General features: G+C 37.9%; 1 protein-coding gene across 10 annotated transcripts in view; it reads left to right on the forward strand.

Moving 5' to 3' along the window:
• Positions 1-23373, forward strand: part of LOC105465799 (utrophin) — a 579736-nt gene that overhangs the window by 399378 nt on the left and 156985 nt on the right. For all 10 annotated transcript variants that reach the window (XM_071096556.1, XM_071096557.1, XM_071096560.1 and 7 more), the window contains one exon: positions 14367-14523. In XM_071096556.1, the coding sequence (XP_070952657.1) occupies positions 14367-14523 (157 nt within the window). The remainder of the gene's footprint in view (positions 1-14366; positions 14524-23373) is intronic.

Consider the following 23373-nt stretch of genomic DNA (forward strand, 5'->3'; position numbering starts at 1 on the left):
ACCCATTTTGTAGGTTTTTTTTTGTTTGTTTGTTTTGTTTTTTTTTTAATCTCTCACTGCCCTGGTAACCTCCTCCGCCTCTGAGTCTCATATGTCCGTTGTATCACTCTGTATGCCTTTGCATACCCGTAGCTTATCTCTCGCTTATAAATGAGATCATGTGGTGTTTGGTTTTCCATTCCTGAGTTTCTTTACTTAGAATAATGGCCTCCAGCTCCATTCAAGTTGCTGCAAAAGACATTATTTTATTCTTTTCTATGGCTGAGTGGTATTTCATGGTATACACATACCACATTTTCCTTATCCACTCATTGATTGATGGACACTTAGGTTGGTTCCAAATCTTTGCAATTGTGAATTTTGCTGTGATAAACGTATGAGTGCCATTGTCTTTTTGACATAATGACTTCTTTTCCTTTTGGTAGATACCTAGCAGTGGCATTGCTAGATCAAATGGTAGATGTACTTTTAGTTCTTTGAGAAATCTGCTTAGGGATTGTACTAATTTACATTCTCACCAGTGTATAAGCATTCCCATTTCACCACATCCTCATCGACATCTTTAGTTTTTTGACTTTTTAATTACGGCCATTCTGGCCAGGGTAAGGTGGTATCTCATTGTGGTTTTACCAGCGTTTGCCTGAGGATTAGTGATGTTGAGTGTTTTTTCATATGTTTGTTGCCCAGTTGTATATCTTCCTTTGAGAAATGTCTAATCATGTCATTTGCCCACTAAAGGATTATTTGTGTTTTTTCTCACTAATTTGAGTTCCTTGTAGATTCTGGATATCAGTCCTTTGTTGGGTGCATCGTTTACAAATATTTTCTCCCATTCTGTGGGTTATTTTTTTTACTCTGATGATTATTTCTTTTGCTGTGCAGAAGCATTTTAGTTGAAGTAGGCCCCATTTATTTATTTTTGTTCTTGCTAGATTTCCATTTGCTATTGGGGTCTTAGTCATAAATTCTTTGTCTAGGCCAATTTCCAGAAGAGTTTTTCCTAGGATTTCTTCTAAAATTGTTATTATTTCAGGTCTTAGATTTAAGTCTTTAATCCATGTTGAGTTGATTTTCATATGTGGTGAGAAATAGAGATTCAGTGTCACTCTTCTACATGTGACTTTCCAGTTTCTCTAGCATCATATATTGAATAGAGTGTCCTTTTTCCAATTCATGTTTTTGCATGCTTTGTCAAAATCAGTTGGTTGCATTTGGCTGTATTTCTAGGTTCTCTATTTTGTTTCATTGGTCTATGAAGATGCTTGATATAATTTTGATTTTTAAACATTAATTGAGACTTGTTTTGTGGCCTTTGTATTCTGGAGAATGTTCCATGTGCCGATGAGAGGAGTGTATATTCTTCAGTTCTTGAGTAGAATGTTCTGCAAATATCAGTTTGATGCATTTGTTCTAGAGTGCAGTTGAGTCCAGTGTTTCTTTGTTGACTTTCTGCCTCAATGATGTGCCTAGTGCTGTCAGTATAGCGTTGAAGTCCCCACTCTTAATGTGCTACAGTCTATCTCTTTTCTTAGGTCTAGTAGTAATTGTTTTATGAATTTGGTAGCTCCAGAGCTAGATGCATATATATTTAGGACTGTAATATCTTCTTGTTGGAATGATCATTTTATCATTATATAATGACCTTCTTTGTCCCTTCTTTGTCTTTTTTTTTTTTTTTTTGAGATGGAGTCTCGCACTGTCAACTGGATTGGAGTGCAGTGGCACGATCTTGGCTCATTGCAACCTCTGCCTCCCAGGTTCAAGTGATTCTCGTGCCTCAGCCTCTCAAGTAGCTGCGATTACAGATGCCCACCACCACGTTGGGCTAATTTTTTGTATTTTTAGTAGAGACAGGGTTTCACTATATTGGCCAGGCTGGTCTCAAACTCCTGACCTCATGATCTGCCTGCCTCAGCCTCCCAAAGTGCTGGGATTACAGGCATGAGCCACTGCACCCAGCTCTTTGTCTTTCTTTAAAACTGTTGTTGCGTTTAAAATCTGTTTTATCTAATATTAGAATAGCTACTACTGGCTGGGCATGGTGGCTGATGCCCATAATCCCAGCACTATGGGAGGCTGAGGCAGGCGGATCACGAGGTCAGGAGTTTGAGACCAGCCTGACCAACATAGTGAAACCCTGTCTCTACTAAAAATACAAAAAATTAGCCAGGCATGGTGGCAGGCCATGTAGTCCCAGCTACTTGGGAGGCTAAGGCAGGAGAATTGCTTGAACTCGGGAGGCAGAAGTTGCAGGGAGCCGAAGTCACGCCGCTGCACTCCAGCCTGGGTGACAGAGTGAGACTCCATCTCAAAAAAAAGGAAAACAGAATAGCTACTACTGTTCACTTTTGGTTTCCATTTGCATGTAATATTTTCTTACACTACTTTACCTTGAGTCTGTAAGAATCCTTATGTGTTAGGTGAGTGTCTTGAAGAGACACTTTAGTTTGTTGTTGTCTATTCTGCCATTATGTGTCTTTTAGATGGGAAATTTAGACCATTTGCGTTCAACGTTAATATTAAGATGTGAGGTACTGTTTCAGTTATGTTTACTGTCACCTAGATACTTCATTTTCATTATTGTGTTATTATTTTACAGGCCCTGTGAATTTTATGCTTTTAAAAGGTTCTTTTCTGGGGCACATCGACCTTTTGTTTCAAGACCGAGAACTCCTTTTAGCACTTCTTGTATGCCTGGTCTTCTATTGACTTGCATATGTTGAACTATCCCTGGGTCTCTGGGATGAAACCTACTTGATTGTGGTGAATTATCTTTTTGATGTGCTGTTGGATTTGGTTTACTAGTATTTTGTTGAGGATTTTTGCATCTATGTTCATCAGAGATATTGGTCTGTAATTGTTTTTGGTATGTTGTTGCCTGATGTTGGTATCAGGTTGATAATGGCTTCATAGAATGAGTTAGGGAAGATTTTCTCTTTCTCACCCAACACATAAGGATTCTTATAGACTTAAGGTCAAGAGGTGGAAAAATATATTCTATACAATTGAAAATCAAAAGTGAGGAGGAGTAGCTATTCTTATATTAGATAAAACAGACTTTAAAGCAAAAACAATAAAAAATACAAAGAACGTTATTATATAATAATGAAATAGTCAAACAAGAAGATATTACAATCCTAAATATATATGCATATGACAAATTCCTTCAGCATTTGCTTGTGTGAAATGCTTCTCCTTCATTTATGAAACTTAGTTTTGCTGAATACAAAATTCTTGGCTGACAATTTTTTCTGTTTAAGGAGGCTACAGGTAGGATCCCACTTCCTGTTGGCTTATAAGGTTTCTACTGAGTCTGACTTAGCAGTCTGCTAAGACTGCTGTTAGTTCAGTAAGTTTTTCTTTATAGGTCGCTTGATGCTTTTGTCTCAGTGCTCCTAGAAATGTTTCCTGCACGTTGACCTTGGATAGCCTGATGACTATATGCTTTGGTGATGTACTCTTTGTAGTGAATCTCCCAGGACTGCTTTGTGTTTCTTGCATTTAGATGTCTAAATCTCTAGCAAGGCTAGAGAAGTTTTCCTCAGTTATTTCCTCAAGTAGGTTTTTGAAACTATTTGGTTTTTCTTCTCTCTCAGGAACACCAGTGATTCTTAGAGTTGGCACTTTTTCATAATCGCATATTTCTTGAAAACTGTTTTCATTTATTTTCATTCTTTTTTCTTTAGTTTTGTTTGATTGGGTTAATTTAAAAGCCTTGTCTTTCAACAGGCTTTCGACAGACTTTTGATAAGGCTCTGAAATTTATTTCTTCTACTTACTGTAGTCTATTATTAAAACTTTCCATTGCATTTTGTAATTCCTTAAATATGTATTCTATTTCCAGTAGTTCTGATTTTTTAAATCTATCTCATTAGAAAAATTTTCCTTCATATCCTGAATTGTTTTTAAAATTTCTTTATGTTGTTTTTCACACTTCTCTTGTATCTCCTTGGGTAACTTAATAGTCATCTTTTTGTATTCTTTATCTGGTATTTCCAAAGATTTCGTCTTGGTTTAGATCTATTGTTGGAGAGCTAGTGTGATCATTTGGCGGTGCTATAGAACCCTGCTTTTTCATATTCCCTGAATTATTTTTCTGGCTCCTTCTCACTGCAGAAGACTATTTATTCTAATTATTTTTGAATTTATTTTAGATTTGACTATGTGTTCTTTTAAATTTCTTTTTCTCTCCTTGAGGATGTGACTTTAATGTTTCTAGTTTATTGTAACCTAATTCAGCTCTGCATGCTTTCAGGGGTGAAGACTCTGCATGAGTTCCTTGGTTATGGAGCCTTTGTATGATGGCTTTCTCAGATCCTCATTGTAGTAGTAATGTGCTTGGTGTGTCACTCTCCTGACCCAGTTTCCTGGCTATTCAGATGACACAGGTACCTCTTTCCATCTGTAGGAATGCTGATGTTACACATAGAGAGGGACTGTGACTCCACCCCTCATGAAAGCCTGAACCTGGAGGGCACTCCTCTTGTGGGGATACAGTCACCCCACTGTTCTAGAAAGGCTGTCTACAAGTGTACCCATGCTAGGCTCCTGTGGGAGAAGCCTCCAGCTGTATCTGTTATGGTGGGTGAAGGAGAGAATAAGTCCCCTTCTCCAAGACCCTTCACGAGCACCAGGGCTGCCTGACTGTTGGGGCAGAGCTACAGACTTTCTCCACTGAGCCCAGCATTACACCCATGCCTCTGCGGAAAGAAAGTTCCCACAGGTGGAGATGTCTGGGACTCAAGGCCTGCCATCTTCATTCTTTTGTCATTCTTTTGTCCCACAGGTTGCTCCCTTGATTTGGAGCACTCCCTCTTTCCCGTAGGAGTAGGAATCCCTGAGGGCCAGACTACTGTGAATGCTGCTGCTCCACTGGGTCTAGCAACCCATTTGGACTGCCACAGTCCAAGCTGGTATGGGGGAATGTCTGCAAGGGATCCAGTGATGTGACCTGTCCCGAAGTCTCACAGCAGTGAGTCCCAGCACCAGCTCTGAGGGGGGCTGCAGAGGAGTGATGTAGACTCTGTGATATTCCTTGGTTATAAATAGGCTTAGTGTGTTGGCTTTCTCACATGCCATGTGTAACAGTAATGAACAGGTCACGTGGGCAGACTCAGGGCCTCCTGATTAGCCAGGGTGATGCAGGTGATGGTGACAGCCGAGGTCACACAAGTTTTCCCCTTCCTGGTGCAGTGTGATTCTCCTTGCAGATGCTATCATGGACTGTGTCAGTTGGCCTCCAGCTAGGAGGTGGCACTTGGAAAAGAGCACTGGCTGTGGTGGTAGTGGCGGGATTTATGCTTGCCTTATGTTACCCCGGGGAGGTACTCTGGTGTCCCAAGCAATGGGAGGGGCCGTAGAGCTCCCAAAAGATTCTGGTTTTTTTTGTGTGTGTGTGTTAAGCTACCAGGAGGAGTGAAGGGGCAAAACCAGTAGGGAGGTGGGTCAAGCAAGGCTCTCTACAGGCGGACGCAAGCAGCAGCTCTCGTGGGGATTGGAGGACATTTTGTTGGCTGCTGGGGTAGTGTTACAAGGAGGAGCACAGTTGCCTCTGCTGCACAAAAGAGTGCAAATGAGGAATGGGGAGTAGCCAGCAGCAGTAAGCCCCACCTAGCTCCCCTGCATTTGGCAAGGCGGGTCTCACATCTGCAGCATTCCACTAGCAGCAACAGCTAGCAAAGTTCCAGTCAGTCTGCACTCAAACTCAAAACTGCCTTAGATCATAAGCCTTCCCAGAGGAGATGGAAACTGCAGGGCTTTCAGGCCATGCCCATCCTCATCTGCCCATGAAGCAAGGGCACCCAGCTCCTGTGCCCACTCAAGTTTATATCATGAATCTCAGTTAGGAGCTTCTCTCAACCTGTGACCCCTGCCTGAGTTAACTGGCTGACCTCCACGAGGTCTCCTATGAGTTAGAATCAGGAATGACTTCCCTTCATCCCTCTGGAGACTGGGAGTGCACACACAGCACATCCCAATGTGGTTCCTTCTCATCTACTCCCCATTGCTCACTACATCAGCTCCAGAGCTGGGTAGGGTTAAGGCCTTTTCCCTAACCTGGATTGCCAGGTTCCCCAGTGGGTGTGTATGTCCTGTAGGCAGTTTCTCCCTTTCTCACACTCTGGGGACTTACAATTTTTGGCCTGGCTCATGATGTATGCTGCAGCCTGCTGCTTCTTTCAAACGGTCTGTGGTGTCTGTCAGTTTTCCTTGTTAAGTTCCTGTGTTGCTTCTTGGAAATAAATTCACAGTATGAATCTCTACATACTATTTTGTCTTTCCAAGTGGAAGAGGCATGCTAACAATGCTTCCAATCCACCATCTAGGGGAAAAAAAAGTTTTATTCACTTTATATGCTAGATCTACAATATTTCAACTTGATTTTTGTGTATTTATTTATTTACTTATTTTTGAAACAGAGTCTTGCTCTGTCACCTCGGCCGGAGTGCAATGGTGCAGTCTTAGCTCCCTGCAACCTCCATCCCCCAGGTTCAAGTGATGCTCAAGCCTCAGCCTCCCATGTAGCTGGGAATACAGGCACGTGCCACCATGCCAAACTAATTTTTGTATTTTTAGTAGAGACGAGGTTTCGCCATATTGACTGGGCTGGTCTCGAACTCCTGGCCTCAAGTGATCCACCCTCCTCGTCCTCCCAAAGTGCTAGGATTACAGGCCTGAGCTACTGCGCCCAGCCCCAGCTTGATTATATTAAAATGCATATCCTCTGGTATTTTCAACTGTCAGATTCTCCAGCTTTTAAACATTTATTCCTTTTTTTCCTGAATTTTCACATCTTTCTTCTAATCTTTAGTTGATCAAACCCTTTCTCTTTTCAGACTCCATTAATCCCCTCTACCTAGTTTGGAGCCCATCATAAGATACTTCAACAGTGTCAGGACCTTGAATTTCCTTTCCCCTTTTAACTTCTTCTGGTTCCCAGTCTCTGACATTCCAATGTCCACACCCTCTCTATCCCTTGCCTTTAATCTTGGACTCTGCCTAGTGTTACACTAGAAAGTGAAAAATGGTAACATTGGTCCTGCTATAATTTGATACTTTCTACTTACAATTGGTATTGTTATTTTCAATGATTTTCTATTATATTCACCACCTTTTCTATTTTATTTTTTAATTATTTATCATTTAGATTTCATGTTTATTTTATTTAACTTTTAATTTCAGTTCAGGGTACATGTACTGGTTTGTTATATAGGTAAACTAGTGTTATGGGGGCTTGTTGCACAGATTATTTCATCACCCAGGTATTAAGTCTAGTACCCTATAGTTATTTTTCCTGATCCTCTCCCTCCTCCCATGTTCCACCTTCTGATAGGCCCCAGTATTTGTTGGTCTCCTCTATATATCCATGTGTTCTCATCATGTAGCTCCCACTTATAAGTGAAGACATGATATTTGGTTTTATGTTCCTGCATTAGTTTGCTCAGGGTAATGGCCTCCAGCTCCATCCTTATTCCTGCAAAGAACATGGTCTTGTTCTTTTTCATGGCTGCATAGTATTCTATGGTGTATATGTACCACATTTTTTCAATCCAGTCTTATCATTGATGGGCATTTAGGTTGATTCCATGTCTTTGCTATTGTGCATAGTACTACAGTGAACATACAGTGAACAGTGAACACATGTGCATGTATCTTTATAACAGAATGGTTTATATTCCTTTGGGTATATACCCAGTAATGGGATTGCTAAGTCAAATGGCATTTATGTTTTTAGTTCTTTGAGGAATTGCCACACTGTCTTCCTTAATCGATGAACTAATTTACACTCCAACCAACAGTGTAAAAGTGTTCCTTTTTCTCCTCAACCTCATCAGCATCTATTATATTTTGAGTTTTTACTAATAGCCATTCTGACTGGTGTGAGATGGTATGTCATTGTGGTTTTGATTTGCATTTCTCTAATTATCAGTGCTGTTGAGCTTTTTTTTTTTAACATGCTTGTTGGCTGCATATATGTCTTCTTTTGAAAAGTGACTGCTCATGTCCTTTGCCCACTTTTTATGTTATTGTTTGTTTTTTCCTTGTAAATTTGTTTAAGTTCCTTATAGATGCTCAATATTAGACCTTTGTCAGATGCATAGTTTGCAACAGTTTTTCTCATTCTGTATGTTTACTCTGTTGATAGTTTCTTTTGCTGTGCAGAAGCTCTTTAGCTTAATTAGATCTCATTTATCAAATGTTTGCCTTTGTTGTAGTTGCTTTCGGTGTCTTCGTCATGAAATTTTTGCCCATTCCTATGTGTAGAATGGTATTGCCTCAGTTGTCTTTTGTATTTTTTTTTTATAGTTTTGGGTTTTACATTTAAGCATTTAATCAATTTTGAGTTTATTTTTGTATATGGTGTAAGGAAGATGTCCAGTTTCAGTGTTTTGCATATGGCTAGGCAGTTACCCAGCACCATTTATTGAATAGGGAATCATTTTCCCATTGCTTATTTTTGTCAGCTTTGTCAAAGATCATAGTTGTAGGCATACAGCCATATTTCTGAGTTCTCTGTTCTGTTCCATTGGTCTACGTGTATATTTTTGTACCAGTACTGTGCTGTTTTGGTTACTATAGACCTGTAGTATAGTTTCAAGTCAGATATCATGATGCCTCCAGCTTTATTCTTTTTGCTTAGGATTGCCTTGGCTATCGTGCTCTTTTTTTGTTGTTTCATATACATTTTAAAATAGTTTTTTCTAGTTCTGTGAAGAACATTATTGGTAGTTTTATAGGAATAGCATTAAATTTATAAGTTGCTTTGGGCAGTATGGTCATTTTAATGATGTTGATTCCTCCTATCCACGAGCATGGAATGTTTTTCTATTGGTTTATGTTGTCTCTGATTTTTTTGAGCAGTGTTTTGTAGTTCTCCTTGTAGAGATCTTTCCCTTCCCTGATTAGCTATATTCATAAGTATTTTATTTTTTTGTGGCAGTTGTGAATGGGATTGTGTTCCTGATTTGGCTCTTCTCTTGACTGTTCTTGATGTGTAGGAATGCTAGTGAATTTTGCACATTGATTTTTTATCCTGAGATGCTGCTGAAGTTGTTTATTAGCTTAAGGAGCTTTTGGGCTGAGACTGTGAAGTTTTCTGGATATAGAATCTTGTCACCTGCAAACAGATATAGTTTTACTTCCCCTCTTTCTATTTGGTAGCCCTCTATGTCTTTCTCTTTCCTGATTGCCCTGGCCAGGACTTCTGATATTGTGTTGAAGGAGTGGTGAGAGAGGGCATCCTTGTCTTGTGCCAGTTTTTAAGGGGAATGCTTCCAGCTTTTACTCATTCAGTATGATGTTGGCTGTGGGTTTGTTGTAGATGGTTCTTAGTATTTAGAGGTATGTTCCTTCAATATCTAGTTTGTTGAGAATTTTTAACCTAAAGGGTGTTGAATTTTCTTGAAAGCCTTTTCTGCATGGATTGAGATAATCATGTGTTTTTTGTCTTATTTTGTTAATGTGATGAATCATATTTATTGATTTGTGTATGTTGAACCAACCTTGCATCCTAGGGATGAAGCCTACTTGATCGTGGTAGATTAGCTTTTTCATGTGCTGCTGGATTTGGCGTGCCAGTGTTTTGTTGAGGATTTTTGAATCTGTGTTCATCAAGGATATTGGCCCTGAAGTTTTTTTTGGTTGTTGTTGTGTTTCTGGCAGGTTTTGGTATCAGGATGATGCTGGTCTCATATAATGAGTTAGGAAGGAGTTCTTCCTCCTCAATTTTGTGGAACAGTTTCATTAGAAATGATATCAACTCTTCTTTGTACATCTGGTAGAATTCAGCTGTGAATCCATCTGGTCCTGAGCTTTTTTTGGGTTGTAAGCTATTTATTACTGACTCAATTTCAGAGCTCGTTATTTGGCTGTTCAGGGATTCATTTTTTTCTTGGTTCAGTCCTGGGAGAATATATGTGTCCAGGAATTTATCCATTTCTTCTAGATTTTCTAGTTTATGTGCATAAAGGTGTTCATAATATTCTCTGATGGTTGTATTTTTGTGGGGTCAATGGTGATATCCCTCTTGTCATTTCTGATTGTGTTTATTTGAGTTTTCTCTCTTCTTTATCAGTCTTGCTAGCAGTCTATCTATTTTATTAATTTTTTTTTTTTCAAAAAACCAGCTCCTGGATAAGGTGATCTTTCAAATGTTTTTTTTTGTGTGTGTCTCAGTCTCCTACAGTTCCGCTCTGATATCACCATGCCTATTTTAAAAGATTTTGATCCTTTTTAGTCCCCAAATTCTCTCTCTGCAGGTGGCCTTCATTTTTTTTGTTTGTTTGTTTTGAGAATGAGGCCATCGATTGATACTCTTTATACTACTTGGAGCATTTAATATGAATTGGTTCTGTATTCCACATTATCCTTTTATTGTGCTTAAGTTGATATTAAACTTTTTATAGCAAAAAATGTCATGGCAGGGAACATTTGCTCTGATTTATCATAATTTTTTAAAAAGAAAATGTCTGCTAAGATCATAATAACAGCTAATACTTATTGAATATTTATATGCTAGATCTACCCTAAGTGTTTCACAGTTATTACCTTCTTTGACCATGTTGTGGCCACTGGAACAATGTAATAATATGTGGCTCCAATACCACGAGTTAATATCTTAAAATATTATTTTTCAGTCTTTTTGGATAGCCGTGATTAAACTTTTTAAATGCTAAAATCCAACATGCTACATCTTCTTTAGCATCTAGAACAATACATACAATGATAAATTTCACTTCAATCTGTATAAGAGAAGAATGCTATTGACTTGAAACGTCAGCTAGAAGACAGGCTGTCAGGAACTTTGATTATATTTTTTTACTTGCTGAAAAAATGTAAATTGGAATCACACTAATACATTCTGTGCTGTGGATGACATAGGTTTAAATTTTCATGTTAAACTTATTTAATTTGAGATTATGTTAATTAAATATCCATTTATCAGCATAACGATGTTTAATATAGACCTTTATTAACATATGGTTTCAAAGGCCAGCAAAATTGTCAAATCTAATGAAAACAGAGTTCAAAGATAAAATTCTATCTTCCCTTTCTTTTATGAGTCTCTTAAAAATTCAGGGCACCTTTTTAAAAGCCCCTAGAGAAGATTAACCTTTAACATCATCATTTAAATCTAATGTTACCACATTTTACAATGTCATTGACACTATGTTTAGCCTTAGATAGTTGGTTTTCCTAACCATATTATAAAACTACTAATTTTTTTTTCCCCCAAATCTAATAGAGGAAGATCCAACTGCTGTCTCTTTTTTTTTCTGGTTTATCTAGTGTAGCACATTCCAATAGAACTTTCTCCAATGATAGACATTATCTATATCTACACTGGTTAATATAATAGCCATTAGCCATATGTGGCCTACTGAGCACCTGAAATGTGACCCGTGCAACTGATAACCTGAATTTCAAAATTTACTCATTGTATTTATCCTAAATTAAAATTTAAATAGCCACATGCTACTGGTGTCTACCATATTGGAATCACGGCTTTGGTGTTCTTTTCAGCACAGTCAGACTGAATTCTGAAGACTTGACTCTTTTCTCCTAATATGTCTTAATTCGTTTCCTGGGAGCAGCAATAATCTTTTAAAGTTGCCTGTTATTCTTGGACTAATTAAGGCATTTTCTTTCATTATAACCCAATTTATAGTTTGGAGATTTTACCATAAACCAAAAAATATGTGTATGTACGTACTTTTGTAGTAAGAATGCCAAATTGGACATTTGACTCTGGGTAGTCATTATACAACAGAGGATGGGATATCTCTACCAGAGTGGGTGCTCCATAAATGTCTGCTTGTACTGAGTAAATGAAAAACTGTATTTTATTTTAACCAGTGCTCCTTCTCACACTCACACTATTTCCTTTTATATCTGTACACTGGGAGAAGGAATAATAACTTGCTTGAAGATGCAGTTTTTTTGAAAGGCAGAGAGGCTTTTGCTGATTTAAAACAGATACTGGTTTGTAGTTACTTCCATAATTCCTTTCTACTATTCTTAAATGGTGAAGTACCATTTTTATGGGTCTTTACCTTCTAACACGTTTTTGCATTACATTTTTTAAGAATAACTGGTCACTTAAAAATGCTTATAGAGTTGTAAAACCTGATTCACTTTTAAAAGGGGTAACTTGTGTAAAAGATATTCTGTAGTCGACATCATCCTAGGTTGATAATACAGTCAATAAAAGTGTTTATTGCTTTGTACATATCAAAGTACTAAAGGAGTGAACTGAAGCAGCCGAGATGTTAGAATAAGTCAATTGTCTAAAAATATGAATGCCCACAGATATGTTTGATAAAAAAATGTTTTAAGTGAAGATTTTGAAACTCTGGATGATCACTGGTTATCAATAGTCTTAGAGAAATTTAAGTTTTAAAATGTTTATAGGATAATTGAGAAAGTACCACTAAGCTGAACACAAATTTAAAGTTTCTTCCTACAAAGCATTCGACCTGTTGCCCAAGAAAAGGCTTTCATCTTTCAAGATGAAAGAATTCAAATGAAACTAGAACACTGAAGGCTACTACAGAAGCATGCATTTATTTGGGCATATGGTAGTAATCCACTAAACACATAGTTATAATCTATTTGAGAATAACCAGAACAGATTTGCCAGACAAAGATTCTGCCAGATCAACTTGCTTTTTACTATGGGAAATCAAAGACGTAGAGAAGCACACAAATACCAACGTTTTCTTTTTTATTTCGAAGCCACTTCAGCATTTCTTTTAAAAAGTGTTGTCTTCATCCTTATAATTAATAGATAGTTCTTCAGATTCTAAATACTGTAAGTTTCAGTGATCAGTTTCATTATTTCTGTGCAGTCAAAAAAGACTGCATTGAAAAATACATTTGTGGGCATTTCAATACAATAAGTGTTTGGAACTCAATTTCAAATGAATATAATGTGTGATTTAGTTATTGATTAATGAGTGAAACTACAGACATTGAAGATGCAGGATCAAATCATCTGAAATAAAAGGCAGGGAACACGTATAAATATTTTGCACACGGAGACACTCAAGTGCTTCTTGATTGAGGACATCTGATTTCTAGCTGGCTTTTGCAATTAAAAATATTGGAAATAAATTGCAGTAGCTCAGTCAAATTTATTTGCTGCAAAATGGCTTATAACTACAGAGAGAATTTTTAGTTAATATAGTTGAAATTATTTAGTTCTGCTCTGTGACAAATGAAATTATTGTTTATCAGAGAAAGGGAATTACGTATTTGGCCTAAAGTTAATCAATATGAACACAGAAAAGCTGGAGCTCAAGTAGAATCAGGACCTTGTTAAAACACAGTTTTGTAAAATGAGTTCAGTTGTAGCACCTGTGGAATAAATAGAACTGATAGTAAATACAAGAAAATAAATTTTCTAATCATACCGTTCTCAGAGATTTACAAAATGCTTTGAACTTCGTTCTGAATTTAAACTTTTTTTTTTATTGTTTCACACTTAACTTTTTAAAAATCAGCATATGCTGATTAAAGGCAGACATGTGCCTTGTTACACCTCTAAACCTCAAAGATCGTGGAGAGTCACAGTAATTCCATTTCCCCAAGTTAAGGCATAAGTCCATATTCACAATCTGCCCTCTGGGGTGATGCAGGATTGAGTCAAGTCCAGTTCGATTCCTTGAGTCACTGGAATTGTTTCTGACTGATTCATATTTTCAAATCCAGCCCACGGTGGGCCTGAGGCTGGATAAGTGGGCTTTCACCAGGGCCCTAACAAGAGCAAAAAAGGAACATGTGCGCAGATTTACACTCCTATTCTCAAGGGCCTTTGCTCTTATTGGAAACTTAACCACATAAAAATGTATTTCCTAAACATTTCTCTGATTATGGAGTTCATAATCTAAGAACCTGAAGGTACATTTCTGTGTTAAATACAGAAATTATTATTGAAACAAAGACCTCACCTTTAAATGAGAGTATAAAGTACTTCAGTGATTTTGCCCAACTGTTAAAACTTGGTTTATAATTTTACATTCTATCATGGACATCCTTCTTGAAAGCCTTCGTGGTGTATAGGTCTGTGTTTTAAATTTTGATAGTTATTACCAATAAATCCTCTGAATATTATAGCCTATTCAAAATAGCTGTTTCTTACAGGAAATGGATGTATGTGTGTATACATATGTGTAAATACATATATATATATATATATATATATATGTATTTGCAAGGAGTCACTCTCTTTTGTGGAAGTAAACATTACTTGGTCAGATGAGATTATTATGCTAAAGGAAAGTAGATAATTTTGTGAATGTAATTTGCATTTCTTAAATGTGGTGGTTGTTGTTGTTATTATTATTATTATTATTATTTCTCAACAGGGCCCATTTGGAGGCCAGTGCTGAGAAGTGGAACAGATTGCTGATGTCTTTAGAAGAACTGATCAAATGGCTGAATATGAAAGATGAAGAGCTTAAGAAACAAATGCCTATTGGAGGAGATGTTCCAGCCTTACAGCTCCAGTATGACCATTGTAAGGTAAGTGGATAACCTATAGTGAGTCGCTTAATTCAAATTCTAGTGAGGTAGATATTTGAAATAAAATTATAGGTAAGTATCAGAGTTGAACCAATTATCGCAGGATTCGCCCCACCACCACTGTCTGCTTTTAATTGTCAGTAGACATTTAAAGTGCATACATTGTTTCCATTTGTATTAAATTAAGTTTTATCTTCACATTTAACTAAATTTTTTTTTCAAACACTACCAGTATCTAAAGTATAATATTGCTTTTAGCTTATTAGGAAGTTTATCTAAATTTCTAATAGGTTTTATAATCAAATTTTTTAAAATTTTATTTTTATTTTTGAGACCAAGTTTCACTCTTGTTGCCCAGGCTGGAGTACTGCAGCCTCCACCTCTTGGGTTCAAGTGATTCTCCTGCCTCAGCCTCCCAAGTAGCTGGGACTACAGGTGCCTGCCATCACAACCGACAAACTTTTTTTTTTTTTTAAGACGGAGTCTTGCTCTGTCACCCAGGTTGGAGTGCAGTGGCATGATCACGGCTCACTGCAACCTCTGCCTCCCAAGTTCAAGTAATTCTCCTGCCTCTGCCTCCCAAGTAGCTGGGACTACAGGTGCCTGCCACCATGCCCAGCTAATTTTGTATTTTGTATTTTTTTTTTTTTTTTTTTAGATGGAGTCTCGCTCTGTTGCCCAGACTGGAGCATGATCTTGGCTCACTGCAACCTTCACCTCCTGGGTTTGAGCGATTCTCCTGCCTCAGCCTCCCAAGTAACTGGGACTACAGGTGCATGCCACCACTCCTGCCTGATTTTTGTATTTTTACTAGGGACAGGATTTCACCATGTTGTTCAGGCTGGTCTCGAACTCTTGACCTCAGGTGATCTGTCTGCCTCGGCCTCCCAAAGTGCTGGGATTACAGGCGTGAGCCACCTCAACTGACCTGAGAAAGTTTTTAAACTACAAATTAACTTAATCTTAAATTCAAGTCATCGAATCATAAGAAATTACAAACTATCTTGTTTATGTTTAATAAAAGTGAAAAATAAGGACTTGTAGTTAAAAAAAAAAAAAGTAATGCAGATGAAGCCCATACTATTTAAGATCATTTTATGTGTTTTACTTTTCTGAGCCAAGCCCTTTCTTTGAATTATAATTCTGCTCAAATTTCTATTCCTATGCAAATCTATACTTTTACTCTGATTAGCCAAAAGATATGCTGAAATGTTATCAACTGACACATTAATTCTTAGATCCTTGTGTGATTAAATTTGTGCCTTGTTCACTTTCCATTGATTTCTTTATGCCCATTTTCTCGTACATACATATCATCTTGTTTTATTGTACTTTTTACTCCTCCCATGTAATGAAAGTTCTCATTCTAAATCTGGTCATTTTAAGGTGACATTATGATTCTATTTCCATTTTAAAAATGACAAACACAAATGCACACATCTACTAAAGGAAAATCTATGTAATAAGTTGCTTTAATACAAAATGATAAGACCCTGAAATTTATTTATTGGATTTTTGAACCCTTGTGACTAGATTATTAAAATTACCATTTAGGTGTATTTTTTTCTTTCTACTTGAAGCAGGAATATGATAAAGAAATAGCTCCAAGATAAGAAAAAGGAAAACACTGTTGATGTATGATACGCAAGATAATAATAATAATAGAAGATTTAAAATGACCAATTTAAGGAAATCACATTCTCTCCTAACTTTTTCTAACTTTTGCTTCTGTTAGTTATTCATATAGTATTCCCTTTTTGTGGGTTACACTATTAGGGATGAAATAGAATAACACAAAGCTCTTCTAATAGATGTGCTCTGTAAGGAATACAAGCTGCTTGTGGCCATATGCTAATAGTATTTACTGAAATCCAAATGTTGAAGTATGAAATGATTTTCCTCTTCTGGCCTTAGCACATAAAATACATATCCGCCTCTCAGTGTGCCCTGGCTGTATTTTGGCCTCCCTCCCAACAAGGTAACCTGGATTTATGTTGTGTTTTGCTCCATTTTAGAGCACTGCAGGCAGTTGCTCTGCTTCAGTCCTTGAGACCTAAGCCTTTAGGTAATGAAGGTAATACTGATAATGATGGTAATACAATTGGTTCATTTATTCAGCAAGTGTTTATTGAGTGCCTAATATGAACCAGCATATTCTGGTCACTGGTGACTCAATAATGGACAAAACCAGGTTCTTACCTGATAGTGAGAGATGGACACTCGACAAATAGGCAATAAATATATATGTCCCACAGTAATAACAAAAATAAAGCAAGGTCAAGAAGATAGAGGAGGATGTGGGATTATAAGCCAAGGTGCTATTTTATATGGAGAAGATCAGGAAAGTGTCACAAATCGGGTGATTTTTGAACAGAGACCTGGAGTGATGTAGTAAGCACTTAGCAACCCCTCTTAGAAGTAGAACATTTAGGGAAAGGAGGCAGAAAGCAAAAAGGCCACAGAGCTTGCAATGTTTGGGGCATATTTGAAGAATAGCTTGGAGACCAATATGGTTGAAAATGTTTAACCAAATATGGTAGATAGGAGATGAAGCTGGGGTGGTGGGTGGGAGAAAGGGATTCAGATCATTTAGGTCCTTGAATATTCTTTCTTAAGGACTTTGGCTTTTTTACTCAATGAGAGAGGAAGCCATGGAAGATGTAGGTGTCTATAGTGCTGTGATCTAATACTGTATGAAGAGTAGAATATAGAGGAGTTCAGCACTATTGCAGTAATCCAAGTGGTGGTGAATTGGAAAAGGGTATAGCAGGAGAGATGATGAAGAGTAACTACTTTCTGCAGACATTTGGAAAGAATCAACAAAATTTGCTGATGGATTGAATGTGTGGAATGTGAGAAGAAGAACCAAAGATGTCCGAAGTCAGAGATTTTTAGACAAAGCAAATGGAAAATGGAAGTACCATTTAGAGAGAGAAGAAAACTGCTGGAGGAGTGGTCTGGGAAGGAAATGTAAGAGCTCGATGTTTGACATGTTAAGCTTATAGATGTTTAAGCTGTTGGATATATGAATCTGAAGTTAGAAGAAAGATCAAGATTAGAGATCAAAATTGTCAGCCTGTGTATTAGCCCTGGGATTGGATGAGATCACCTATAGGGAGAGATTTTACCAAGGGAAAAAAAAAAAATCCCAAGATATGAGCCCTGAGAAGTCACAATTTTGGAGGCTGAGAAGATGAGGAGACTGAGAAGGAAGAGCCAGAAGGCTAGAAGAACCACGAGAGAACAGAGTCCAGGATGCCAAAGAAAGAAAATGTGTTTTGAAGGAGGGCATGATCACGAAGATCAAACATTGCTGAGCGGTTGAATAAGATGAGGACAGAAAATTAATCATCTCGAGACCATCTTGTTGACCTTGGACAAGAGGTGTTACAGTGGCATGATGGAGTTGGAAGCATGATTGGAGTAGATTCAAGAGAGAATATGAACCAAAGTACAGAAAACCATTTTAAGGACTTTTACAACAAAGGTAACAGAAAAATCAGATAGTAGCTGAAGAAAGAATGTAGAGTCAAGTAGTGGTTTTATAACTCATTGCTGAGTAGTGAATTATGAAATAATATATTAATATGATTTCATTATTCAGCATGTTCTATGCTGCTAAGAATGATTCTGTGAAGTGGGAAGAATCAGTGACGCAGGAGAGAGGATACCAGCTCAAACAGTGAGAGGATGGGATCCATTGCACAAGTGGAGCAGTGGGTCTTAGGTCTGTCTGACTCCAAATATATTCATCATCCATTTAAAACCTACTTTACCAAATGACGTTTATGTCCCAACACCATTCTAGGCACTGGGGATATATCCTCACGTTTTTGTTTTTGTTTTTACTTGAATCTGTTCCCTCTTTTTGCTCCATTACGTCAATTTCCTGGCTTAGTTTATGGAAGAATTTGAGGTCACCTTTTCACCCTATCTTTTTCTTTAGCGGCCTTCTGAAAATGGACAATAAAGAAATGAATATTAACATATTATTCTCAAGAACGAATATTTTAGTGTATAGTGCTAGCTTTCTGCTAAATTAGTACTCCGTATAGATTAGTTGAATAAATTGATTCACAGGGTTTATAGAAAAAACCCTCCTCCTCGTCCTCCTCCTCCTCCTCCTCCTTCTCCTCCTCTATCTGCTTCCTCTAGATCATGATACAGTACAGAAAAGTGTGCTGGGTTTGGGGTAAGCATTCTTTGTAGGTCATAGCTGAAGTCGCAGGGCTGGAGAATTCTGTGATTCCTTCCAGGGTAGTCATCATGTATTAACAAGTATGTTAATTTTCATCATGTTTGATATTACGCCTACAGAAAAGAAAAACTTAAAAGCTTAAAACATGAATTTTCTGGCCGGGCACGGTGGCTCACACCTGTAATCCTAGCACTTTGGGAGGCCGAGGTGGGCGGATCATGGGGTCAAGAGATCGAGACCTTCCCGGCCAACATGGTGAAACCCTGCCACTACTAAGAATTCAGCAATTAGCTGGACGTGGTGGCAAATGCACCTGTAGTCCTAGCTATTCAGGAGGCTGAAGCAGGAGAATCGCTTGAACCCAGGAGACAGAGGTTGCAGTGAGCCAAGATCACACCACTACACTCTAGCCTGGCAACACAGTGAGACTCCATCTCAAAAAACAAAAAATAAACAAACCCCAAAACATGAATTTTTCATATTTTCTTTATAGGTTGTGACATTTGCTGTTGCTTTGTGAGTAAAGGTTTGAAAGTCCAGTGTAATATATATATATATAATGAATATATATATATATATTTTTTTTTCCCCAGGATAGAGTCTCGCTCTGTCGCCCAGACTAGAGTGCAGTGGCACAAACGCGGCTCACTGCAAGCTCCGCCTCTCGGGTTCACTCCATTCTCCTGCCTCAGCCTCCCGAGTAGCTGGGACTACAGGTGCCTGCCACCACGTCCGGCTAATTTTTGTATTTTTAGTAGAGATGGGGTTTCACCGTGTTAGCCAGGATGGTCTCGATCTCCTGACCTTGTGATCCACCAGCCTCAGCCTCCCCAGTGTCACATTTTTAAATGTGAGACACAAGATCTATAATGTAGATAATCTACTGTGAATTGTGTGTGGCCATGGATTTTAGGGTGCACTAGAGGCAGGTAAGGAGGGTTGTTGGTTCCTCATAGGTGTGATAATTTGGGTTAGAGGTGTTAGTGAGGTACTGCTAGTAGAAAAGGTACTGAGCTAGAGTAAGAATACTTTTATTTAATGGCTCGCTCTGTCTCTGATGACCTGGGTGACCCTGAAAAAGTCATTTGACTTACCCAAGCTTCAGTGTATGGAAATAAGTAGTGTCTTAGTTCCTTTGGGCTGCAATAAAAAAATATTATAAACTCGGTGACTTATAAACAACAGAAATTTATTTCTTACAGTTCTAAAGGTGGAGAAGTTCAAGATCAGTGCACTAGTAGATTTGGTGTCTGCTAAGGGCCCGCTATCTGGTTCATGGATGATGTCTACTCACTGTGTCCTCCCATAGTGGAAGGTAGTCTTTTATATGATACTGAACCCACTGATGACAGCTCTTCACTCATGCCCTAATCGCCTCCTAATACCATCACTATGGGAGTTAGGATTTTACTTTTTTTTCTTGTGGCAACCCCTGATTTATTTATTTCATTTTATTTTTTTATTATTATACTTTAAGTTCTAGGGTACATGTGCACAACGTGCAGGTTTGTTACATATGTATACTTGTGCCATGTTGGTGTGCTGCACCCATCAAATCATCAGCACCCATCAACTCGTCATTTACATCAGGTATAACTCCCAATGCAATCCCTCCCCCCTTCCCCCTCCCAATAATAGGCCCCAGTGTGTGATGTTCCCTTTCCAGAGTCCAAGTGATCTCATTGATCAATTCCCACCTATGAGTGAGAACATGCGGTGTTTGGTTTTCTGTTCTTGCGATAGTTTGCTGAGAATGATGGTTTCCAGCTGCATCCATGTCCCTACAAAGGACACAAACTCATCTTTTTTTATGGCTGCATAGTATTCCATGGTGTATATGTGCCATATTTTCTTAATCCAGTCTGTCACTGATGGACATTTGGGTTGATTCCAAGTCTTTGCTATTGTGAATAGTGCCGCAATAAACATACGTGTGCATGTGTCTTTATAGCAGCATGATTTATAATCCTTTGGGTATATACCCAGTAATGGGATGGCTGGGTCATATGGTATTTCTAGTTCTAGATCCTTGAGGAATCACCATACTCTTTTCCACAATGGTTGAACCAGTTTACAATCCCACCAACAGTGTAAAAGTGTTTCTATTTCTCCACATCCTCTCCAGCACCTGTATTTTACGGACTTTTTAGTGGTTGCCATTCTAACTGGTGTGAGATGGTATCTCATTGTGGTTTTGATTTGCATTTCTCTGATGGCCAGTGATGACGAGCATTTTTTCATATATCTGTTGGCTGTATGCATGTCTTCTTTTGAGAAATGTCTGTTCATATCCTTTGCCCATTTTTTGATGGGGTTGTTTGTTTTTTTCTCGTAAATTTGTTTGAGTTCTTTGTAGGTTCTGGATATTAGCCCTTTGTCAGATGAGTAGATTACAAAAATTTTCTCCCATTCTGTAGGTTGCCTGTTCACTCTGATGGTAGTATCTTTTGCTGTGCAGAAGTTTTTTAGTTTAATTAGATCCCATTTGTCAATTTTGGCTTTTGTTGCTTTTGCTTTTGGTGTTTTAGACATGAAGTTCTTGCCCATGCCCATGTCCTGAATGGTATTACCTAGGTTTTTTTCTAGGGTTTTTATGGTATTAGGTCTAACATTTAAGTCTCTAATCCATCTTGAATTAATTTTCGTATAAGGAGTAAGGAAAGGATCCAGTTTCAGCTTTCTACTTATGGCTAGCCAATTTTCCCAGCACCAATTATTAAATAGGGAATCCTTTCCCCATTTCTTGTTTTTCTCAGGTTTGTCAGAGATCAGATGGCTATAGATATGTGGTATTATTTCTGAGGGCTCTGTTCTGTTCCATTGGTCTATATCTCTGTTTTGGTACCAGTACCATGCTGTTTTGGTTACTGTAGCCTTGTAGTATAGTTTGAAGTGAGGTAGTGTGATGCCTCCAGCTTTGTTCTTTTGACTTAGGATTGTCTTGGCAATGTGGGCTCTTTTTTTGGTTCCATATGAACTTTAAAACAGTTTCTTCCAATTCTGTGAAGAAAGTCATTGGTAGCTTGATGGGAATGACATTGAATCTATAAATTACCTTGGGCACAATGGCCATTTTCACGATATTGATTCTTCCTATCCATGAGCATGGTATGTTCTTCCAGTTGTTTGTGTCCTCTTTTATTTCACTGAGCAGTGGTTTGTAGTTCTCCCTGAAGAGGTCCTTTACATCCCTTGTAAGTTGGATTCCTAGGTATTTTATTCTCTTTGAAGTAATTGTGAATGGAAGTTCATTCATGATTTGGCTCTGTTTGTCTGTTATTGGTGTATAAGAATGCTTGTGATTTTTGCACATTAATTTTGTATCCTGAGACTTTGCTGAAATTGCTTATCAGCTTAAGGAGATTTTGGGCTGAGATGATGGGGTTTTCTAAATATACAATCATGTCATCTGCAAACAGGGACAATTTGACTACTTCTTTTCCTAACTGAATACCCTTGATTTCTTTCTCTTGCCTGATTTCCCTAGCCAGAACTTCCAACACTATGTTGAATAGGAGTGGTGAGAGAGGGCATCCCTGTCTTGTGCCAGTTTTCAAAGGGAATCCTTCCAGTTTTTTGCCCATTCAGTATGATATTGGCTGTGCGTTTGTCATAAATAGCTCTTATTATTTGGAGATGCGTTCCATCAATACCAAATTTATTGAGTGTTTTTAGCATGAAGGGCTGTTGAATTTTGTCAAAGGCCTTTTCTGCATCTATTGAGATAATCATGTGGTTTTAGTCTTTGGTTCCATTTATATGCTGGATTACGTTTATTGATTTGCGTATGTTGAACCAGTCTTACATCCCAGGGATGAAGCCCACTTGATCATGGTGGATAAGCTTTTTGATGTGCTGCTGGATCTGGTTTGCCAGTATTTTATTGAGGATTTTTGCATCGATGTTCATCAGGGATATTGGTCTAAAATTCTCTTTTTTTGTTATGTCTCTTCCAGGCTTTGGTATCAGGATGATGTTGGCCTCATAAAATGAGTTAGGGAGGATTCCCTCTTTTTCTATTGATTGGAATAGTTTCAGAAGGAATGGTACCAGCTCCTCCTTGTATACCTCCAGTAGAATTCGGCTGTGAATCCATCTGGTCCTGGACTTTTTTTGGTTGGTAGGCTATGAATTATTGCCTCAATTTCAGAGCCTACTATAGGTCTATTCAGGGATTCAACTTCTTCCTGGTTTAGTCTTGGGAGAGTTTAAGTGTCCAGGAAATTATCCATTTCTTCTAGGTTTTCTAGTTTATTTGCATAGAGGTGTTTATAGTATTCTCTGATGGTAGTTTGTATTTCTGTGGGGTCAGTAGTGATATCCCCTTTATCATTTTTTATTGCATGTATTCGATTCTTCTCTCTTTTCTTCTTTATTAGTCTTGCTAGCTGTCTATCAATTTTGTTGATCTTTTCAAAAAACCAGCTCCTGGATTCATTGATTTTTTTGGAGAGCTTTTGTGTCTCTATCTCCTTCAGTTCTGCTCTGATCTTAGTTATTTCTTGCCTTCTGCTAGCTTTTGAATGTGTTTGCTCTTGCTTCTCTAGTTCTTTTAATTATGATGTTAGGGTGTCAATTTTAGATCTTTCAGTCTTTCTCTTGTGGGCATTTAGTGCTATAAATTTCCCTCTACACACTGCTTTAAATGTGTC

This window comes from Macaca nemestrina, chromosome 5, assembly GCF_043159975.1.
Source record: "Macaca nemestrina isolate mMacNem1 chromosome 5, mMacNem.hap1, whole genome shotgun sequence".
NCBI lineage: Eukaryota > Metazoa > Chordata > Mammalia > Primates > Cercopithecidae > Macaca > Macaca nemestrina.